The 17,844-nt window shown below is 40.1% G+C and overlaps 1 protein-coding gene across 3 annotated transcripts in view; it reads left to right on the plus strand.

The window, feature by feature from the left end:
• LOC117394294 (endonuclease/exonuclease/phosphatase family domain-containing protein 1-like) overlaps window positions 1-17,844 on the plus strand; it is a 52,243-nt gene that overhangs the window by 28,181 nt on the left and 6,218 nt on the right. For all 3 annotated transcript variants that reach the window (XM_059012838.1, XM_033992420.3, XM_033992417.3), the window contains exons 2-4: window positions 3,775-3,826; window positions 11,835-11,945; window positions 15,468-15,602. In XM_059012838.1, the coding sequence (XP_058868821.1) occupies window positions 3,775-3,826; window positions 11,835-11,945; window positions 15,468-15,602 (298 nt within the window). The remainder of the gene's footprint in view (window positions 1-3,774; window positions 3,827-11,834; window positions 11,946-15,467; window positions 15,603-17,844) is intronic.

The raw sequence follows: 17,844 nt of genomic DNA on the forward strand, positions 1-17,844 counted from the left end.
CCAGCTGCTAAAAGATCAATCAGGGGACATACTGTAATATCAATTAAAACCAGCTCCGGGTTTTGTACAACCAGGGCTGAACCTCCATTCATTAAGTTACTCCCACAACCCTATCCTTAAGCTGAGTTCTGAGGCAGACACAGCAGCACTACCAAGTCTGCACTGTCTAGCCACTGCAGTAAGCAGTTCCACATTTAATTAAAGACATAGTACCCCCTTTGTTAGCACAGATATGGGTACTTTTGTGCATTTATGATCCTATCACTGAAAATGCAAAAACTCTGCAAACCATGTGGTACAAAGTACTTCAAAAATTAAACCAACATGCCTACTCAAATATTCATATCTTTAAAAATATGTTTTAATAACTAGACTTACTAGCGTTTTGGGTTTCAAATACTCTGTTTGGATTCTTAAAAAAAATTCCTAGTCTGTTTAATATTATACAACAGTGATGTGCTTCCCCACCTCGCTTCTTAAAGCTGATGGAGGAGAAGTTTTTTTCAGAAACATACTTTTGCTTAAATTGTTAGTAAGCATGGCAAATAATAATCTAGGCAGATACAAAAACAGAGAACATACAAAACACACACATAATATGATAAAAGACAGGACACCTTCGATATTTCATGATTTGGTCATTCACAAGTAAGCAATAAGACACGACAGAGGCCGAGTGCCTTACTACACCCCTCTAGCACAATCAACACTTTGGAGTGCCTTATTGTGCTTATAAAATGGGCTACTAGTTTTTAGAAATAAAGATAGACACATTTTTATTTAAAAGTGAATATAGGTTTATTTTTTCCTAAATATATTACTACGCTAAGAAAAATAGTTCCAATAAATGTAATAGTTCCAATTATTATTATTATTATTATTATTATTATTATTATTATTATTATTATTATTATTATTATTATTTATTTCTTAGCAGACGCCCTTATCCAGGATAAACAAATTATTTTTAATAATGAATTAAATTCAAATAAATTCAGAATATTTTCAGTATTTGTCTCATGGAGTTAACTGTACCAGGTAATGTGCGGTTTTCTGGTTACACAGTTGGACAGACTGTGCAGTAGGTGGCACTGTTTGGTGAGTAGGGGAGTTTGTTTCTGCCTTTTGTTTACGAGTTGACGATGGTACTGCAGAGAGGATGTAACTCCAGGATTTCCTGCCTTTCTCAGCTGGTGCCCAATAGCTTCTTAAACTACCTTATAAAATGGGTTGGGAGATATCTGCGTCCTGAGTACCGATGACTTAAGTCTGTTTGGGATACAGCAGGGTGATGTTGTGACTTGTCTTTTTGTTGTCACGTGCAAGTTTTCAGGACAAAAATGAAGACGCTGTTTGCTCTTTTAAAGTGGGTATCTGAAATTAGGTTTATAGACCGTCCCACTGTGGGAGAATTAAAAAAACGATTCAGGCCAGCTCGCAAGCTTGTGTAGCTGCTAACTGAATACTGTGTGCCAGCTGATGTTCTCACTTCAGCAAAGAAACTTCTTTAAACTGTTAATTTCAGTCTCCGGTGCAGTTTTCCAGTCCATATTGTTTTTTGTTTGTGCTGACCAATGATTAAAAACGGACACAGCCCAAGTGGTTACTTTTTTAGTATTCTGCTCTTCTTTATTGGCTTCAATTGTATTAATTTCAGCAGTACTGAGAGAGAGGTCTCTTGTACACAGTTTCATTTTTTTCCTGACCTTTTTTAAAATGTTGCTGTCGGTTTCGTTACCAAACTGTTGCAGTCTAAATCGTCCATGAATGTGTGGACGTTGGAGTCACCAAACAAGTTAAAATTTACATGGAGGAAGGCTGACATTGTATTATTATTTTGTTTTTATTGGAGGGAAAAATGGCAGGCAATTCAAAATCAGTCCCTTTGGTGATTGATAAATTAAATGTTCACTGTGCTTCGAAATGAGCAAGCAAATAACACCCAAAAGTCCAATTGGGTTTGTAATCATTTTCTAGAAATGTGTTTTCTACTGCCACTCTGTGGTAGTGCCTTGTATCCTCCTACAGTGGCTGTCTGAAATAACAGTGGGTAATTTCAAACTTCTTGGTATTTTCAGAACAAAACTACTGACTACCCCATCTGCATGATGACTAGATGAGAGAACTGAAATATCACTTACAGTAGAAGATCAAAATGATTGTATATTGGATATCACATAATTTGCTTTGCAGTTCAGTGCCAGATACTGAGTTTTCTAGAAAGACAGCTTGAGAAGAAAGAGTTGACATTCATTAATTTATGTGGGGAATTCATTTTTCTACGGTAGTCAAAGATGTTTAACTGTGTGCTGTGAATTGACAGGCTACCATATTATTTAATCGAGAGAAGTTAGAAAGCCTTAATGTAGATGTCCAGCCTTTACAAATATAATAGTGATACTTGATCATTTCAATTCAAATATCCCTTTAGACTGCAGATTGCTGCTCAAGCCCGGCTGCCACATTTCCCTTGTTTGATTATGTCGGTCTTGATTTGAAACAAAAGGCTGCATACCAGTGCTTATCATCAACTGCTACCTTGATGAGAAAAAAAAAAAAAAAGATTATCTGCGTTGGGCAGTTTTAGCTGACAGTACTGTCGCACAAACTCACCAATACATACTTTTCTGTAATACAGTGGCTGTCCAACAAAGCACAGCGCTCAGACAAACTCATTAACATAGTCATTAAAGCGCGTGTAAAAGCTGCATAAATTGATTGCTTGTCTGTCAGTCGACTTTATTGTTTTTAGTTTAATACGTCACTTATTTTTCAGTGTGTTCTTTTATTGTCAGCACGAACATGTACCTCAATGCAGCAGTATTTGCAGTGCTATGCATCCTCTGCCTCATCTGACCCATTTCTGCTATATTTGCTTTTTGTATACTTTGAAACATTTGTTTTCTTTTGAATATTCATGAACTGATTTATGTTTTCTCTCCATTCCTCATCCACTAAAAATATTATATTTTAGTGGAAGTATTTCTATTTAGTTTTTGATGAAGCTAATAGTTACTACACCCAGCAATTGCCACAATAATCAGACTTTGATTGACCAACATAATCGGGTGATAATGTGTTTGTGAAGTGACAGAGAACCACATTTGAACGTTATTTGATCCTCTGACGTCTAAACGTCTGCTGTATCCTAGGATACAGTGTAGGGCTCCTTATTACAATATTGGAGTCAAAATAAAACAGCATTTCAATCTAAATATTGTATATGTCCTAGAAAATAGTAAAGAAAAATATTGAGTTAGACAAAAATCGGGTAAAAACCGATGTCCAGTTCTGTAAAATTCGGAATAAACTGGAACGTGGAACAGTAATTATATTGTATTACTGTTTCAACACAATACATTACTATATAAGTTAATAGCAGGTTTTATGGCCAAAATAATCCTAAACGAGTTGGAAGAGGTGTGAAAATGCTGCTTTCGACTGTTTTTGATGTTCTGTCAACCATTGTAGTCTTCCTTGAGACAAATGGCAAACACAGCGCCCCCTGTGACCCGTGGTGTTACTGTAGTCTTGAAATCCTGTTACCCATTGTCTGGTGCCTCCTTCAGCTAAGAGGAAAACCTTATTCTAATTAAAAATTAAACTACTGCTTTAGTAAATCCTGTTTCTTAGGACATTATCAGCCCAATGTGTTGAAAGCATGAACATTTTTTAGTTTTGATGGTGGAACTAAGGGGTTGGGATTTACAGAAAAAGGCAATGCCTTTCAGTTCAGTGGTTTCATTTTCACATCTCCTTTTCCCCCATTTGCAGCATCAAGCTTTTGGCGGTTCAGGAGCTGGCTGACAGAGACGCATTGGAAAAGGTATTGATTTCTCACTTATTCAGTACATCATATATTCAATGCTCAGCTAATAAAGCTTTCATGTAAGCAGTGCTTCCCAAAACCATCAATAAACATCTAAGGCCAGTGAAAATGTTCAATTCAGATGAGCACAGTCTTTTACTTAAAGCTAAATCAGCACACAAGAACTGGAGCTGCGGCAGTCAGGGCTTCCTTGTACTCTGTGGAAACGATTCAACACAGACAAGTATAGTCTATTATACCACTCGTGTACAGTATGTACCAGCACTTGATAATAATTTATCAGTCATTAATAACTGGTTGTCTGGTAGCCATGGTAATGTGTGATATGGTAAAATGTGGTAATATATCCAAAGCCAAAAAGTATTGGCCTGCAGTAGTTTAATGCTGAAAGTACCTGCCTGTCCAACATTTCTACAGGTAATAAAAAGTGTTTTCTTGCAATGTACCCAGAAAGCTATTACGTGTAACTGCTAGTTTAGATGTAACAGTCTGTTTCAGTCCTTGCCAGTCCAACGCAATCACAGCAGGCAGCTTGAGCTGTTTATTAAAAACAGAAAGGGATTAATAATCCCCAATAATTTATATCTGTGTAGATTTGACATGTTCTCTGTCAGAAGATATTACATTTCAAGGTACATGTGATTATGGTGGCTAAGGCAACTGTTTTATTTTGTAGTCTAAAGGCCTAGTATAATTTCATAGCATTTTAGATTTCATTTCATGGATGACTCAGCTCCCTTTTTCAGGAGTTCATCCTTTATTTAAAAATGAAAATGTCCAAGTGTTGGCTTGCGAGAATGGAAACCTTTTCAATTTTTTTTTATCTTTCCTCTATTCATGGAACCATCAGCCCACCACGTGAAAAAAAAAAAAAAACCTTTGCACGATATCCATGCAAATTTATCTTTTGTTAAAGTTGTTGTTAATGCATTATCTTTTCCTTGGAAGTATTAACAAACTCACTAAACAGGTTGGGTCTCACTCTACCTCATCTGAAACAAGGACTCAACCAGACCACAGAAGGCACACCCATTATACAAGCTAATACAATTTGCATTTTAAAAAGTTATAGTTTATGATTTCCATGGAAACAGTAATGTGATTTCCTAATACCATCTCTTAGTTATTGGCACAATGGTGCTCAACAGATGGGATTAGAACATTTTGAGACAGACATTAATGGAAAACAAAATTAATGTATGTTGAATCGGCTATTTATCTTGCTGTTTTCAACTCTATAGTCAGAAAAAGCATTACAAAAAACAGTTCTGTTAGGATTAAAACGGCAATATCTTACGACCTTTAGAAAAGTCCACACACACAAAAAAAGGTTTGTTGCCATATGCAGATTAGGCTGTTCCTGTCATGTACATTATCTGTTTCATGTTTATTGTAGTGCTGGGACCAACACAGGATTTTCATGTTCGGATATTCGCTCATAATTTAAATATTCGTAACAATATTTGTTTTTTTCAAAAAGTAATAAAAGCCATTATATTGCTTTGAACACAGGCAGAGACAGCATAGCAGCAGGGGCAGGGGGTGTGGCCATGGCCCCTGCCTGTGTGCCTTTATTTTACAGCAAGACCTTACAACTTCTGGTGAGGCGGTAAATAAGTGTAAGGTATTTTTGTCATTCCTAGCGAATACGAACATCAGATTTTTGTATCCGAACACATGTAAAAATATATTTTTTCCAATATTCGGATATTTGTCCCAGAACTAATATAAAAATCACTGCACAACATTTTCAGGAAGTTGGGTACTGTTTAAGCAAGGAATTTCAGAATGATGTGCTTGCCTTTTTTCTGTCCCATGAGATTCTGACTTGCTCTAAAGCAGCACAACGCGTTTTTGTCCCAGATGGCTTTCCATAGAGATCACTATGTGTGCGCACGCATAATCTGGTTTGTTTACTTTTTGTTGTCTCAAACTTTTAAATAGAGGCTCATGAGCTGCTGTGTGGATCCTGTGTTTTATTTATTTATATATCTGGTTTGTCATGTTTCTTAATATGCTTTACCATACCTTGCTGGTCTTTACAATGCTTTACCATGCTTTCACTATGCTTTATTACCAAGACTGTATTCTCTTCATGGTTAGCACAGATTTCACAATTTCTGTGAAATGTACCCATTGCCTTGTAATACCGGTATGTAGTTCCCCATGAAAATTCCCATTTCTGAAAGACTAGTGTAAATATACATATCACTTATCATATAAAATAAATACAGCAAATGTTTGCCTTTTGACACAATACAATATTACACTGCATTTACTGATTAAACACACTGCACAGAGCTGCACAATTTCTTTTTTTTTAAATCAAATGAAGATCAGAAATATTTCTGCTAAAGATCGTTCTGTCCAGTACAAGAAGTGACATTTCATATGTCTGTTATTTTGACATTTTGTTATGTTTTTATTTTGTTAAAAAGTGGACATAAAAAAACTAAATATTCTGCAATTTTTAGCTTTTACTGTTCAGGTTAGCATTTAAATATTTAGGAACATTTTTTGTATAATACATTTTTTTTTATGACTGGTTTTAGACCGTGAAATTCTATGAAAAAAGCCATTATTTACTGTAAACAAAGTACAGCCCTATTTATACACTTTAACTTGGCTCACATTTTAATAACCGACATCTTGAACAACAGTCAGATCTAATTGTTCTCTAATTTTATTATTTGTATTTCTTTATTTTATTTTTTTTTAAATTTAGTAGTTGCCAATTCGTTTTTTTTGTAGTTTGGCCAACTACAGGAGCTCCTGTCCTCGGGCAGCAAAGGAATAACCTGGACTCGAACCGGCGACGTCCAGACTATAGGGCGCATCCTGCACTCTACGCGAGTGCTTTTACTGGATGCAACGCTCGGGAGCCCCTACTAATTTTATTATTTGACACTCTTGAAAGTGATTTTGCTGTGGCATGATCCACCTATTGAGAAAAACCATTATAGCAATTATAGAAATATCTGCATAATATCTGGGCGCCACCACTTTATAAAACACCATTTTACAGTTTCTGCCCAGATGAGATTCTTCAGGCTACACTTATGTAATCACTAGCATTACATCTCTGTCTCCAGTTGTTGTATTTTCAAAGGGGCTGTAGCCAGCGGTTGAGTTTTCTCAAGATCAAGCTGTCACTGCCATCAGATTTGTCAGGTGTGACGAGCATTTCCAAAATATCAGCAACTCTGACAAACTCCTCAGTAGCCAGTTCTAAAGTGACAGTACAGGTTTTCCCAGTACAACGTTACTTCACATACTCGGTATTTGACTGCAGTGGCGAAATCAAGGGTGGGCTTGAGGGGGAGGGGCAAAGAAGGGGGGGGGGGGGGGATTTTAAGACTTTTTTGTATACATTCTTTTGAAAATTTGTTAACAAGCAATTATTATTTTATTTTTTTTGACAGCAAAATCTTACACAACCAAATATGCAGGAAAACCTTGTTGTCAGTTTAGTGGTGCAGCAATACAAATTACTTGATCCCTAATGGAAAACAGTCTGCATACTTTTCAGTGTTAATCATTCTAAACAGTCATGAATATAAATGGTAACTATAAATGGTAACTATAGCCGCAATGACTGGTTGTGCTAAACCACCATTAAAGTCTACTGTGATACTCATCTGCTGGAAAAAAAACTTGCCTTTAAAAAATGCCATATGAAGAATTGTTAGGAGGTTCAACTCTTCTGCCTCCCAGCCAGACTAATGCTTCTAGCGGACGTGCTGCATTTTGAAGGAAACGCACTGTGTTCTGGATTACTGGGCTTCAGTACCACAGCCCTCCCATGGTCTGCTTTAGCTTTCTTTTAACCCGGGATCAAGAGGGATCCTGGATCTGCAATCTGGAAAGATGTTTCAGTGACAGACTTGGTCATGTAAAATTAATTGGAAGACATGTTTCGTTAAATGCAACGTGTTTGATTTAAGTTTTAGATTTGTATACATTTTTTATAGAAATATTGTTTACTATGATATATTTAGACCATAGTTATGTTTATAAATAATATACTTTAGATGTATTTTCAGAGACGTTCTTTAGAGTTGTAAGTAATATCCTGATAGTATTCAAAGAGGTCAGAATACCTTCAATTTGTTATGGAGTTTACTTGCTGGTAAGAGGCAGTGAATTGTTAGTTCAAGTCGCTGTAAAATTGTACTTTTACATTTTAGTTTTGCTGCAGGAATGCAAGTAAGACTCCCATTGTATGGCATATTGTTTCAAAATGCAGTAGTTTCCAGTATGAAATCCCTCCCTGAAATCCGGTTGATCCAATCCAAATCAACACTTCCTATACCGAAGCAAGGAAGTTAGCTAAGGTTTATTATCAGGATCGGACAGATTTAAGTCATCTGAGGAGAGGAGGGAGCACAACTGACTGTGCATGTTCTTTCTTATGAACACCTTCTCCTGCAGTGTCCATGCATCCAAGTGGGACAGAGATCTATACTTTCATTCCCCCTCCGTTATGATTATTGGTATCTCATTTATATCCATTACATCTCGGGGGCTGTATGCCTGAAGGCACCTTCAGAAACACAGAGCCTGTAACTGAATGGTTGTCTTGCTGCGGTAAACCAGAGGGGCTGCATGTATGGGAGAGGGTTCTGTACAGTATGTATGAAAGTCATGAAGGGCAACTGCTCATGCTTCAAGTGATTTGTTATGTGTACTGCACAAATGAGTAATCGTTTGAAAAGACCTTTATTTGAAATGCCAAATAAAAAGGGAGTTTAAAGCATTGTTTCCCTTCAGATTAAATCACTGCCTTCATACTCAATGAATGTTTTGCTGTCGCAAGTATTCTCTGTGATTGATTACTGCTTACCCAAACTGCGTCTCTCAGCTCTTACATTTCTTACTGTAGGAACAGTAGCACCAGTAATTATTCAGACAGTTGCTGTAAGTTTAAATTTCTCTGTAGTACTGTAACCCATTACAGCCCTACAACCTTTTATTCTTACAATAGCATTTGGCCCAACAAAATTATTGCATGACGTGGAGAAAGTAAGATTTATTTTTCCCCAACAGTTTAGATATTAAAGGCTCTGCCCACCGCTACCACCCCTGCGCTAACTCAGGAGCGGCGAAGACGAACACACTCTGTCCTCCGAAGCGTGTGACGTCAGCCTCCCGCTTCTTTACACACAGCAAACTCACCATGTCGCCACCCAGAGCTACAGCGTCGGAGGACAACGCAACCCTGGGCAGCTTACAGGCAAGCCCGCAGGTGCCTGGCCAGACCACATGGGTCGCTGGTGCGCAGTGAGCCGAGGACACCCTGGCCGACCTAGCCCTCCCTACCCCTGGGCAGTGCTCGGCCAATTGCGCGCCGCCCCCTGGGAGCTCCCGTCCTCGGTTGGCAAAGGAATAGCCTGGCACTCGAACCAGCAACGTCCAAACTGTAGGGCGCATCCTGCACTCCACGTGGAGCGCCTTTACTGGATGCGCCACTCAGGAGCCCTCTATCATTCGGTCTTCTACTAAAATCTCTTTTCTCTACCTTCTCCTCCCTCCTTAGCCCTCCCCCCTCTTCTACCTTCCTCTATCTCAGCTGACGACTTTGCCTCCTTCTCCAAAATCACTGACATCGCAAACTTTTCAATTCCTTGCCTCCTTCCTTCCACACCCACCCCCTGTCCTCTGCTCACTCACTCCCCATCACCCTACTAATTTACCCTACTAATTTACCCTCCTTCTCGCTTCTCTCTGACTGATCTTTGCTCCCTGATCCAGGGCCACAAACCCACCATGTGTGCTCTGGACCCCCTTCCCACTCACCTTTTCCAGGCTGCTCCCCTTCTCTACTCCCTTTCATTTCCTCTCCTCAACACCTCTCTACTCTCTGGCCCTTTCCCCTCTGCTTTCAAACAGGCCTGCATCACCCCCATCTTAAAAAAAAAAAAAAAACATCCGTTGATCCCGCTTCCCTCCAGAACTATCGTCCTGTCTCCCTTCTCCCTTTCCTCTCTAAAACCCTTGAGCGAGCGGTACAGCACCAGCTCTCTGCTTTCCTGTCATACATCCATATACACATATATCCAATCCGGTTTTTGCCCGGCACACTCCATTGACACTGCTCTTCTCTCCATCACTAACTCTCTACTCTCTGCCTGTGCTGCCTCCCTCTTCTCTGTCCTAATTCTCCTTGACCTCTCCTGCTTTTGACACAGTCAACCACTCTATTCTCCTGTCCTCCCTCACTGACCTGGACTCTGCAGCACTGCTCTTGCCTGGTTCTCCTACCCCTCCAATCGCTCGTACCAGGTGTCCTGGCATGGCTCATCCTCTGCCTCTTGCTCTCTTTCTACAGGTGTCCCACAAGGCTCAGTCCTGGGACCCCTCCTGTTTTCTCTCTACACCTACTCATTGGGTCCCCTCATATTCTCCCATGGCTTCTCGTATCATTTCTATGCTGATGATGCCCAGATCTTCCTCTCCTTTCCCCCTCTGATGCCCACATCTCATCCCATATCTCTACCTCTCTCTTAGCCATCTCCTCCTGGATGCACTTGCATCATCTTAAATGCAACTTCTCCAAATCAGACCTCCTTTTCTTCCTCCCCCACCACTGATCTCTCTATTTCTATCTACCATCCTCTCTCCCTCCTCATCCATCAAGAATCTCAGTGTCACCCTCGACCCCTCCCTCTCCTACTCTCAGCATATCTCTACTCTGACACGCGCCTGTCGCTGTTTCCTCAGCAACATACACAGATTCGCCCCTTCCTCACCGACTACTTCACTCAGCTCCTAGTTCAGGCCATGGTACTGTCCTGCCTTGATTACTGCAACTCCGTCCTGGCCGGCCTCCCTGCTTCCGCTATCCATCCGCTCCAGCTCTTCCAAAACTCTGCTGCTCGCCTTGTTTTTTCCCTTCCTCGTTTCTCCCACGCTACTCCACTGCTCCGCTCCCTCCACTGGCTCCCTATTGCTGCTCGCATTCAATTCAGAACTCTTGTACTTGCCTATCGCTGTCTCGACCTTTCTGCCCCAGACAGCATCAGACAGCATCTATAAACCTCACAACTCTGGACTGTACTGCACTATATGGCACCCAGTTTACCAGTACCTGCATCAGCTTGCACTTGCAATGAACTGCTCCACACTTTGCTGTATTCTACTACTGCTCTCAATCATAATGTTATTTTCTGTATCTTGTACTTCATTTTACTTTTAAAGGTAACCGTATTCATGTTTTTTGTAATTGCTCTTATTTGAAATCGTTCTTATCCATTTATTGTACTTGCTACTAGCTCTTAATGGAATTTACTCTTCTAACCAAATATTTAAGTTTTAAATGTTCAGATATTGTACTGTAGAACAGACAGCCTTGTTCTGTGTGCTAGTACCTATTTTTAAACAGACTTAACGCCTACCAATGAAATCACTGATTTTGGAGATTATTATAACGCCCCTGTCCCTATTATCAAACACTTTTGCCATTCTCGAAATCTGCATTGTAAAGGCTTGTGCTTGACTCCAGTCCCAACCACTCAGCACTTGATGTGGAAGATAGTTAACTATACTGTTGATGGAAGAACTTATTTAACTGACCCAGACATTTAGACAGGATAAGCATGTGGAAGCCAAATATTCACAAATAAAAACACCAATATTGAGCCAGACAACTGGACAGTTTTGTTAGGGTTAACGTCTCTTTTCATTAACTGACAGTGTTAGGTAACGTTTCATTCAGGAAATGTTCATTAATAAGAGATGTAAATTGTTACATTACATACTGTAATAATATATTAAGTTTCGGTGATGTAACACGCAGCATTTGAGTTAATGGCAAGGTAATACAAATCGGTGTAACAGAAAACTAAACTGAAGGGGTTTTTTTAGCCTTAGTTACAGCAGAGTTACTTCAGTGCATGGTGCTCACAGGAGGCATGACTACATGAAGCATATTGTCCACTTGTACGGGAACCTTCATGCCCTTTTGGTGAGGATGAATAACAACTGAACTGAAACATCTGCTTTGCAGCTTTGTGCAGAACTGAACCAGTCGACACTGCCCAGCGTCCGCAAGTGGAAGGGCGCCCGAGGATCCTGGAAATGTGCCGTCTCGGACAGGCCTGCAGGACAGTCACAAAAGGTAGAGTCATTAGGCAAGTCCTAAAACATGAGCAAAATACACTCTGCGTTCCGGGACACTGTCTTGGCTACACTGACTTCCTTTTTTAAAATGTTTGTTTATTTTTTTAGGGTGGGATACAAAAATGTTTGCTTTGTCTGGCAGAGTTTCAGCCACATAAAGTAATGTTGTCACATTGGTTGCCCTTTCAGCCTATAATTTTAACACTGGTATTTTTTACTTTAACTTTTAATTTTTGTAATTTTATAATAATAATAACTGTATGAGCTAACCTGTCACCTGCTCTTACAAGCCAGTAAACATTAAAACATATTTATTTGTCAATAAAAATGAATTGCAGAGGCTCTTTACCAAACAAAAAAGCTACATACTATATATATACAGGTATATATATATATATATATATATATATATATATATATATATATATATATATATATATATATATATATAGATATATATATATATATACCGCCCCCTATTGACCATGATATGTATTTCTTTATTCCTTCCACCTCTCTCCACCTGCCTTGGTTTACTAGACAGAGTAACTAAACCAATACACATATATACAATACTAAAACACAGAAGCTATGTACAGGTTTGGGTCCTCCAAAATATATCAATGGATGAATTTATTGTTTGACAGCATTGTAATGAAGCAAAATAGAGAACAAAACAATTGAATCAGACATGATGTACAGAACTAAATCCTCGACAATGCAGCTGTGCTGTGGTGCAGGGTGTCTCAAATCTTAGAATGCAGCAGCTGGATAATGGATATGATTTTAACAGTAAGTTCTCCGTCTGCGTTTTAGGAAAGTTTGATACAGTGTTTCAGCTCTTAGGCTAAGCATACTGCATACAAAAATCCCTAGGGAACAGGAGTCTACAGCAGCAAAACAACTCCCTAAAAAAATATTTCCTATAAAATTATCTTTATTGAGTTTAAAAAGTTTGTTCATTTATGTATGAGAACTGGCTTATTGCATGTCATTATTGCTGATACAGCCACGGGTCATTTAGATCCAGGGTAGAGAGATCTGGTTTACCATCTCATCAAAACGACCACCGATATTACAAGGCCCCAAATACCATGATGGGATCAAACTGCAAGGTCACTGTAGACTGGGGTTTGTCTGGTGGTGATCAACAGTGTAGCTCGTACTTCCCAGTGCTTGAGTAGATTGCGAAGTGATGGAGGTTTGAGGAATATGTCATTCGGACCACATTTTCCAGCCGAGCAGTCCTAAAGCAGCAGTGACAGTCAAGGTGATTCTAGGTCTCAGTGACTGAATGAAATAGAGCAGTGGTTCTCAACCTTTCCCCCCTGCGACTCTACAGCGTCTAAGGTCAGTGACACAGCCCCCAAATACATCACCCCATTCTTTGGGAGCTGTGTAACTCCACTGTGACATGCCGGCTGGTGTAGTCGAAACCAGAGTTGACCACCTGAACATGTAAGCTGTTAAGTATTGAAAGCACACAAAACAAAGAGTTCACTGAAAAATCAACACCGCTTTATTTTGCTTTCACTAACTGAGATACAAAGGCAGTCTGTATCTTAGCAACCAAGCACAGTCATGCTGCACAATACGGCAGCTGTAAACATAACAAGCTTAAACATCGGCTGCTCTCAGAAGTAAGTCAACTCAAAACAGCACAACATAAATATAGCATAAGCCATCTTGCCTCCCATGTAGTTTTTCGCTATACATGTATACGGCTGCACAGTCATTCTCGTTATAAGGCGGAACCCAACAAATCTATGGCTCCCAACAATCTATCTATCTCTATCTCTCTCTCTCTGTGTCTGTGTGTGTGTGTGTGTGTGTGTGTATATAGAGACGTGCTCAAATTTGTTGGTACCCTTACAGCTCATTGAAATAATGCTTCATTCCTCCTGAAAAGTGATGAAATTAAAAGCTATTTTATCATGTATACTTGCATGCCTTTGGTATGTCGTAGAATAAAGCAAAGAAGCTGTGAAAAGAGATGAATTATTGCTTATTCTACAAAGATATTTTAAAATGGCCTGGACACATTTGTTGGTACCCCTTAGAAAAGATAATAAATAATTGGATTATAGTGATATTTCAAACTAATTTGTTTCTTTAATTAGTATCACACATGTCTCCAATCTTGTAATCAGTCATTCAGCCTATTTAAATGGAGAAAAGTAGTCACTGTGCTGTTTGGTATCGTTGTGTGCACCACACTGAACATGGACCAGAGAAAGCAAAGGAGAGAGTTGTCTGAGGAGATCAGAAAGAAAATAATAGACAAGCATGGTAAAGGTAAAGGCTACAAGACCATCTCCAAGCAGCTTGATGTTCCTGTGACAACAGTTGCAAATATTATTAAGAAGTTTAAGGTCCATGGAACTGTAGACAACCTCCCTGGGCGCGGCCGCAAGAGGAAAATCGACCCCAGATTGAACAGAAGGATAGTGCGAATGGTAGAAAAAGAACCAAGGATAACTGCCAAAGAGATACAAGCTGAACTCCAAGGTGAAGGTACGTCAGTTTCTGATCGTACCATCCGTCGCTTTTTGAGCAAAAGTGGGCTCCATGGAAGAAGACCCAAGAGGACTCCACTTTTGACAGAAAAACATAAAAAAGCCAGACTTGAATTTGCTAAAATGCATATTGACAAGCCACAATCCTTCTGGAAGAATGTCCTTTAGACAGATGAGTCAAAACTGGAGCTTTTTGGCAAGTCACATCAGCTCTATGTTCACAGACGAAAAAATGAAGCTTTCAAAGAAAAGAACACCATACCTACAGTGAAACATGGAGGAGGCTCGGTTAAGTTTTGGGGCTGCTTTGCTGCGCCTGGCACAGGGTGCCTTGAATCTGTGCAGGGCACAATGAAATCTCAAGACTATCAAGGCATTCTGGAGCGAAACGTACTGCCCAGTGTCAGAAAGCTTTGTCTCAGTCGCAGGTCATGGGTCCTCCAACAGGATAATGACCCAAAACACACAGCTAAAAGCACCCAAGAATGGATAAGAACAAAACATTGGACTATTCTGAAGTGGCCTTCTATGAGTCCTGATCTAAATCCTATCGAACATCTATGAAAAGAGCTGAAACTTGCAGTCTGGAGAAGGCACCCATCAAACCTGAGACAGCTGGAGCAGTTTGCTCAGGAAGAGTGGGCCGAACTACCTATTAACAGGTGCAGAAGTCTCATTGAGAGCTACAGAAAACGTTTGATTGCAGTGATTGCCTCTAAAGGTTGTGCAACAAAATATTAGGTTAGCGGTCCCATCATTTTTGTCCATGCCATTTTCATTTTTTTTTATATATTTATTAATATATATTAGTTATTAACTGGAGAGGAGGGCTATAGTATAAAATTATTGACCCGAGGAAAGACTGTTGTTACTGACAGGGGGCTGTAGTGCCTGAAGCAGCAGGCTGAGGGCTGCACCCTGGAGGTAACAATAGTCTTCCCTAGGGGCATGTACATTGATGCTGGCATGATAAGCAATAACTCCTGACCTCCTATTTCCTGCAGGGCTCAGAGTTTGCTGGATACCTGTGGGACAGTACTTTTGGAATTGAGCTGAAGGATTCCACCCTGCTAGAAAGTCCACAAGCCAATGGCAATGGAAAGCAAACTTACCCTAAACCATACCTTGCACAGTTTAAGGTTAGTGTCTTCATACAGTAGTCATTACATTTTTACTTTCATGCCAATAAACTGCAAAACACAGGGGTTTTCAGGTTAGGCTTTATTTAAATAACTGTCACCTTTATGCTGGATATAAACCTTGGTAACCTACTGGGTCTGTTGTGGAAAAATAAACTAGCAAATAACATAATGTGCGTAATTACAAAAAAAATAATTTGCAGTAAACTGGACCTCAGTGGAACTGCCTCTGAAAAAAAAGCATTGTCCTGACCACCATTATTGAAACTTGTGCTGCATTATGTAATTATCAATCAATCAATCTATTTTATATAGCTCCTTTCATAGTGGACCACCAACACAAGGTGCTTTACAAGATGCAGTAACACATAAGAAAATCCATAATACTTTTAAATACAGAGAAATGCATAATACATGATATACAGTAAAAAAAAAAAAAAGCATAATACATTAAATACAGTGTAAAGTGCATAATACATGATAGTAGCATAATACAATAAATAGTTGCAGCAACACAGCAGCTAATACCAGATATCAGGCTTAAAGTGCATGGAAAGCAAGAGAGAACAGGTGGGTCTTGAGAGTTGATTTAAGCGAGCGACGGTGGTAGCAACAAGCACCAAAGCTGGGAGAGAGTTCCAAAGAGCTGGAGCCATGAAGCTAAACAAGCGTTCTCCAAGTGTGGAGCACTTATGCTGGGGATAACAAGCAGGCCAGAGTCGGAGGACCTCAGCTTGTGGGCAGGGACATAGCGGGTCAGCAGGTTGAGGAGGTCCTCGGGACCTGTGTGATGAAGGGCATTGTAGGTGAGCAGGAGAGTTTTGAAAATAATCCTGAACTTTACAGGTAGCCAGTGCAGCTGGGGTGTGATGTGATCATGTTTCTTGCATCTGGTAAGGATCCTGGCAGTGGCATTCTGGACTAGCTGCAGTCGGTTTATGGTGCGTGCCGGGAGACCGCCATATAGAGAGTTGCAGTAGTCAAGTAGAGAGGAGACAAATGCATGACAGAGTATCTCCGCATCCGGGAGGGAAAGCTAGGGACGGACTTTGGAGATGTTTCGAAGATGGTAGAAGAAAGATTTGACCACGGAGGAGATGTGGGCATCAAAGGAGAGGTTGCTGTCAAGAAGTACACCAAGGCTTCATACTGTGGGGGAAGGCAGCAGCAGACAGTTTCTGAGGTTCAGGGCAGCTATATTGAGATTCTTAAGTTGAGTTTTAGATCCTACTAGAAGGAGTTCAGATTTGCTAGTGTTCAGCTGAAGAAAATTGGCAGACATCCAGGCCTTGATGTCTTGAATGCAAGCCAAGAGCCGGACCATGGCAGAGGAGCTACCAGGGTTGAGTTTTAAGTAGAGCTGGGTGTCATCAGCATAGGAGTGAAACATGAGGCTGTGTTGGCGGATGAGGTGACCAAAGGGAAGCATGTACAGTGCCTTGCATAAGTATTCACCCCCCTTGGACTTTTCCACATTTTGTAGTGTTACAACCTGGAATTAAAATGGATTTAATTGGGATTTTTACCATTTGATTTACACAACATACTTAACACTTTGAAGGTGCAAAATATTTTTTATTGTGACACAAAAGTTAATTATACAAAAAAAAAGACATTTGTTGGTTGTATAAGTATTCACCCCCCTGAGTCGTCAATACTTGGTAGAAGCACCTTTGGCAGCAATTACAGCTGTGAGTCTTTTTGGGTAAGTCCAGCTTTGCACATCTGGATCCTGCAATTTTTGCCCATTCTTCTTGGCAAAATTGCTCAAGCTCTGTCAAGTTGGATGGGGACCGTTGGTGAACAGCAATTTTCAAGTCTTGCCACAGATTCTCAATCGGATTGAGGTCTGGGCTTTGACTGGGCCATTCTAAGACATTCAGGTTCTTGTTTTTAAACCACTCCAGTGTAGCTTTGGCTGTGTGTTTTGGGTCATTGTCCTGCTGGAAGGTGAACCTCTGCCCCAGTCCCAGGTCTCTTGCAGACTGAAACAGGTTTTCCTCTAGAATTTCCCTGTATTTGGCTCCATCCATCTTGCCCTCAATCCTGACCAGTTTCCCAGACCCTGCCGATGAAAAGCATCCCCATAACATGATGCTGCCACCACCATGCTTCACCGTGGGGATGGTGTTCTCAGGGTGATGAGCAGTGTTGGCTTTGCGCCACACATAGCGTTTTGCGCTAAGGCCAAAAAGTTCAATTTTGGTCTCATCAGACCAGAGAACCTTTTTCCACATGTTTG

The sequence above is a fragment of the Acipenser ruthenus genome, chromosome 3 (genome assembly GCF_902713425.1).
Source record: "Acipenser ruthenus chromosome 3, fAciRut3.2 maternal haplotype, whole genome shotgun sequence".
Taxonomy (NCBI): domain Eukaryota; kingdom Metazoa; phylum Chordata; class Actinopteri; order Acipenseriformes; family Acipenseridae; genus Acipenser; species Acipenser ruthenus.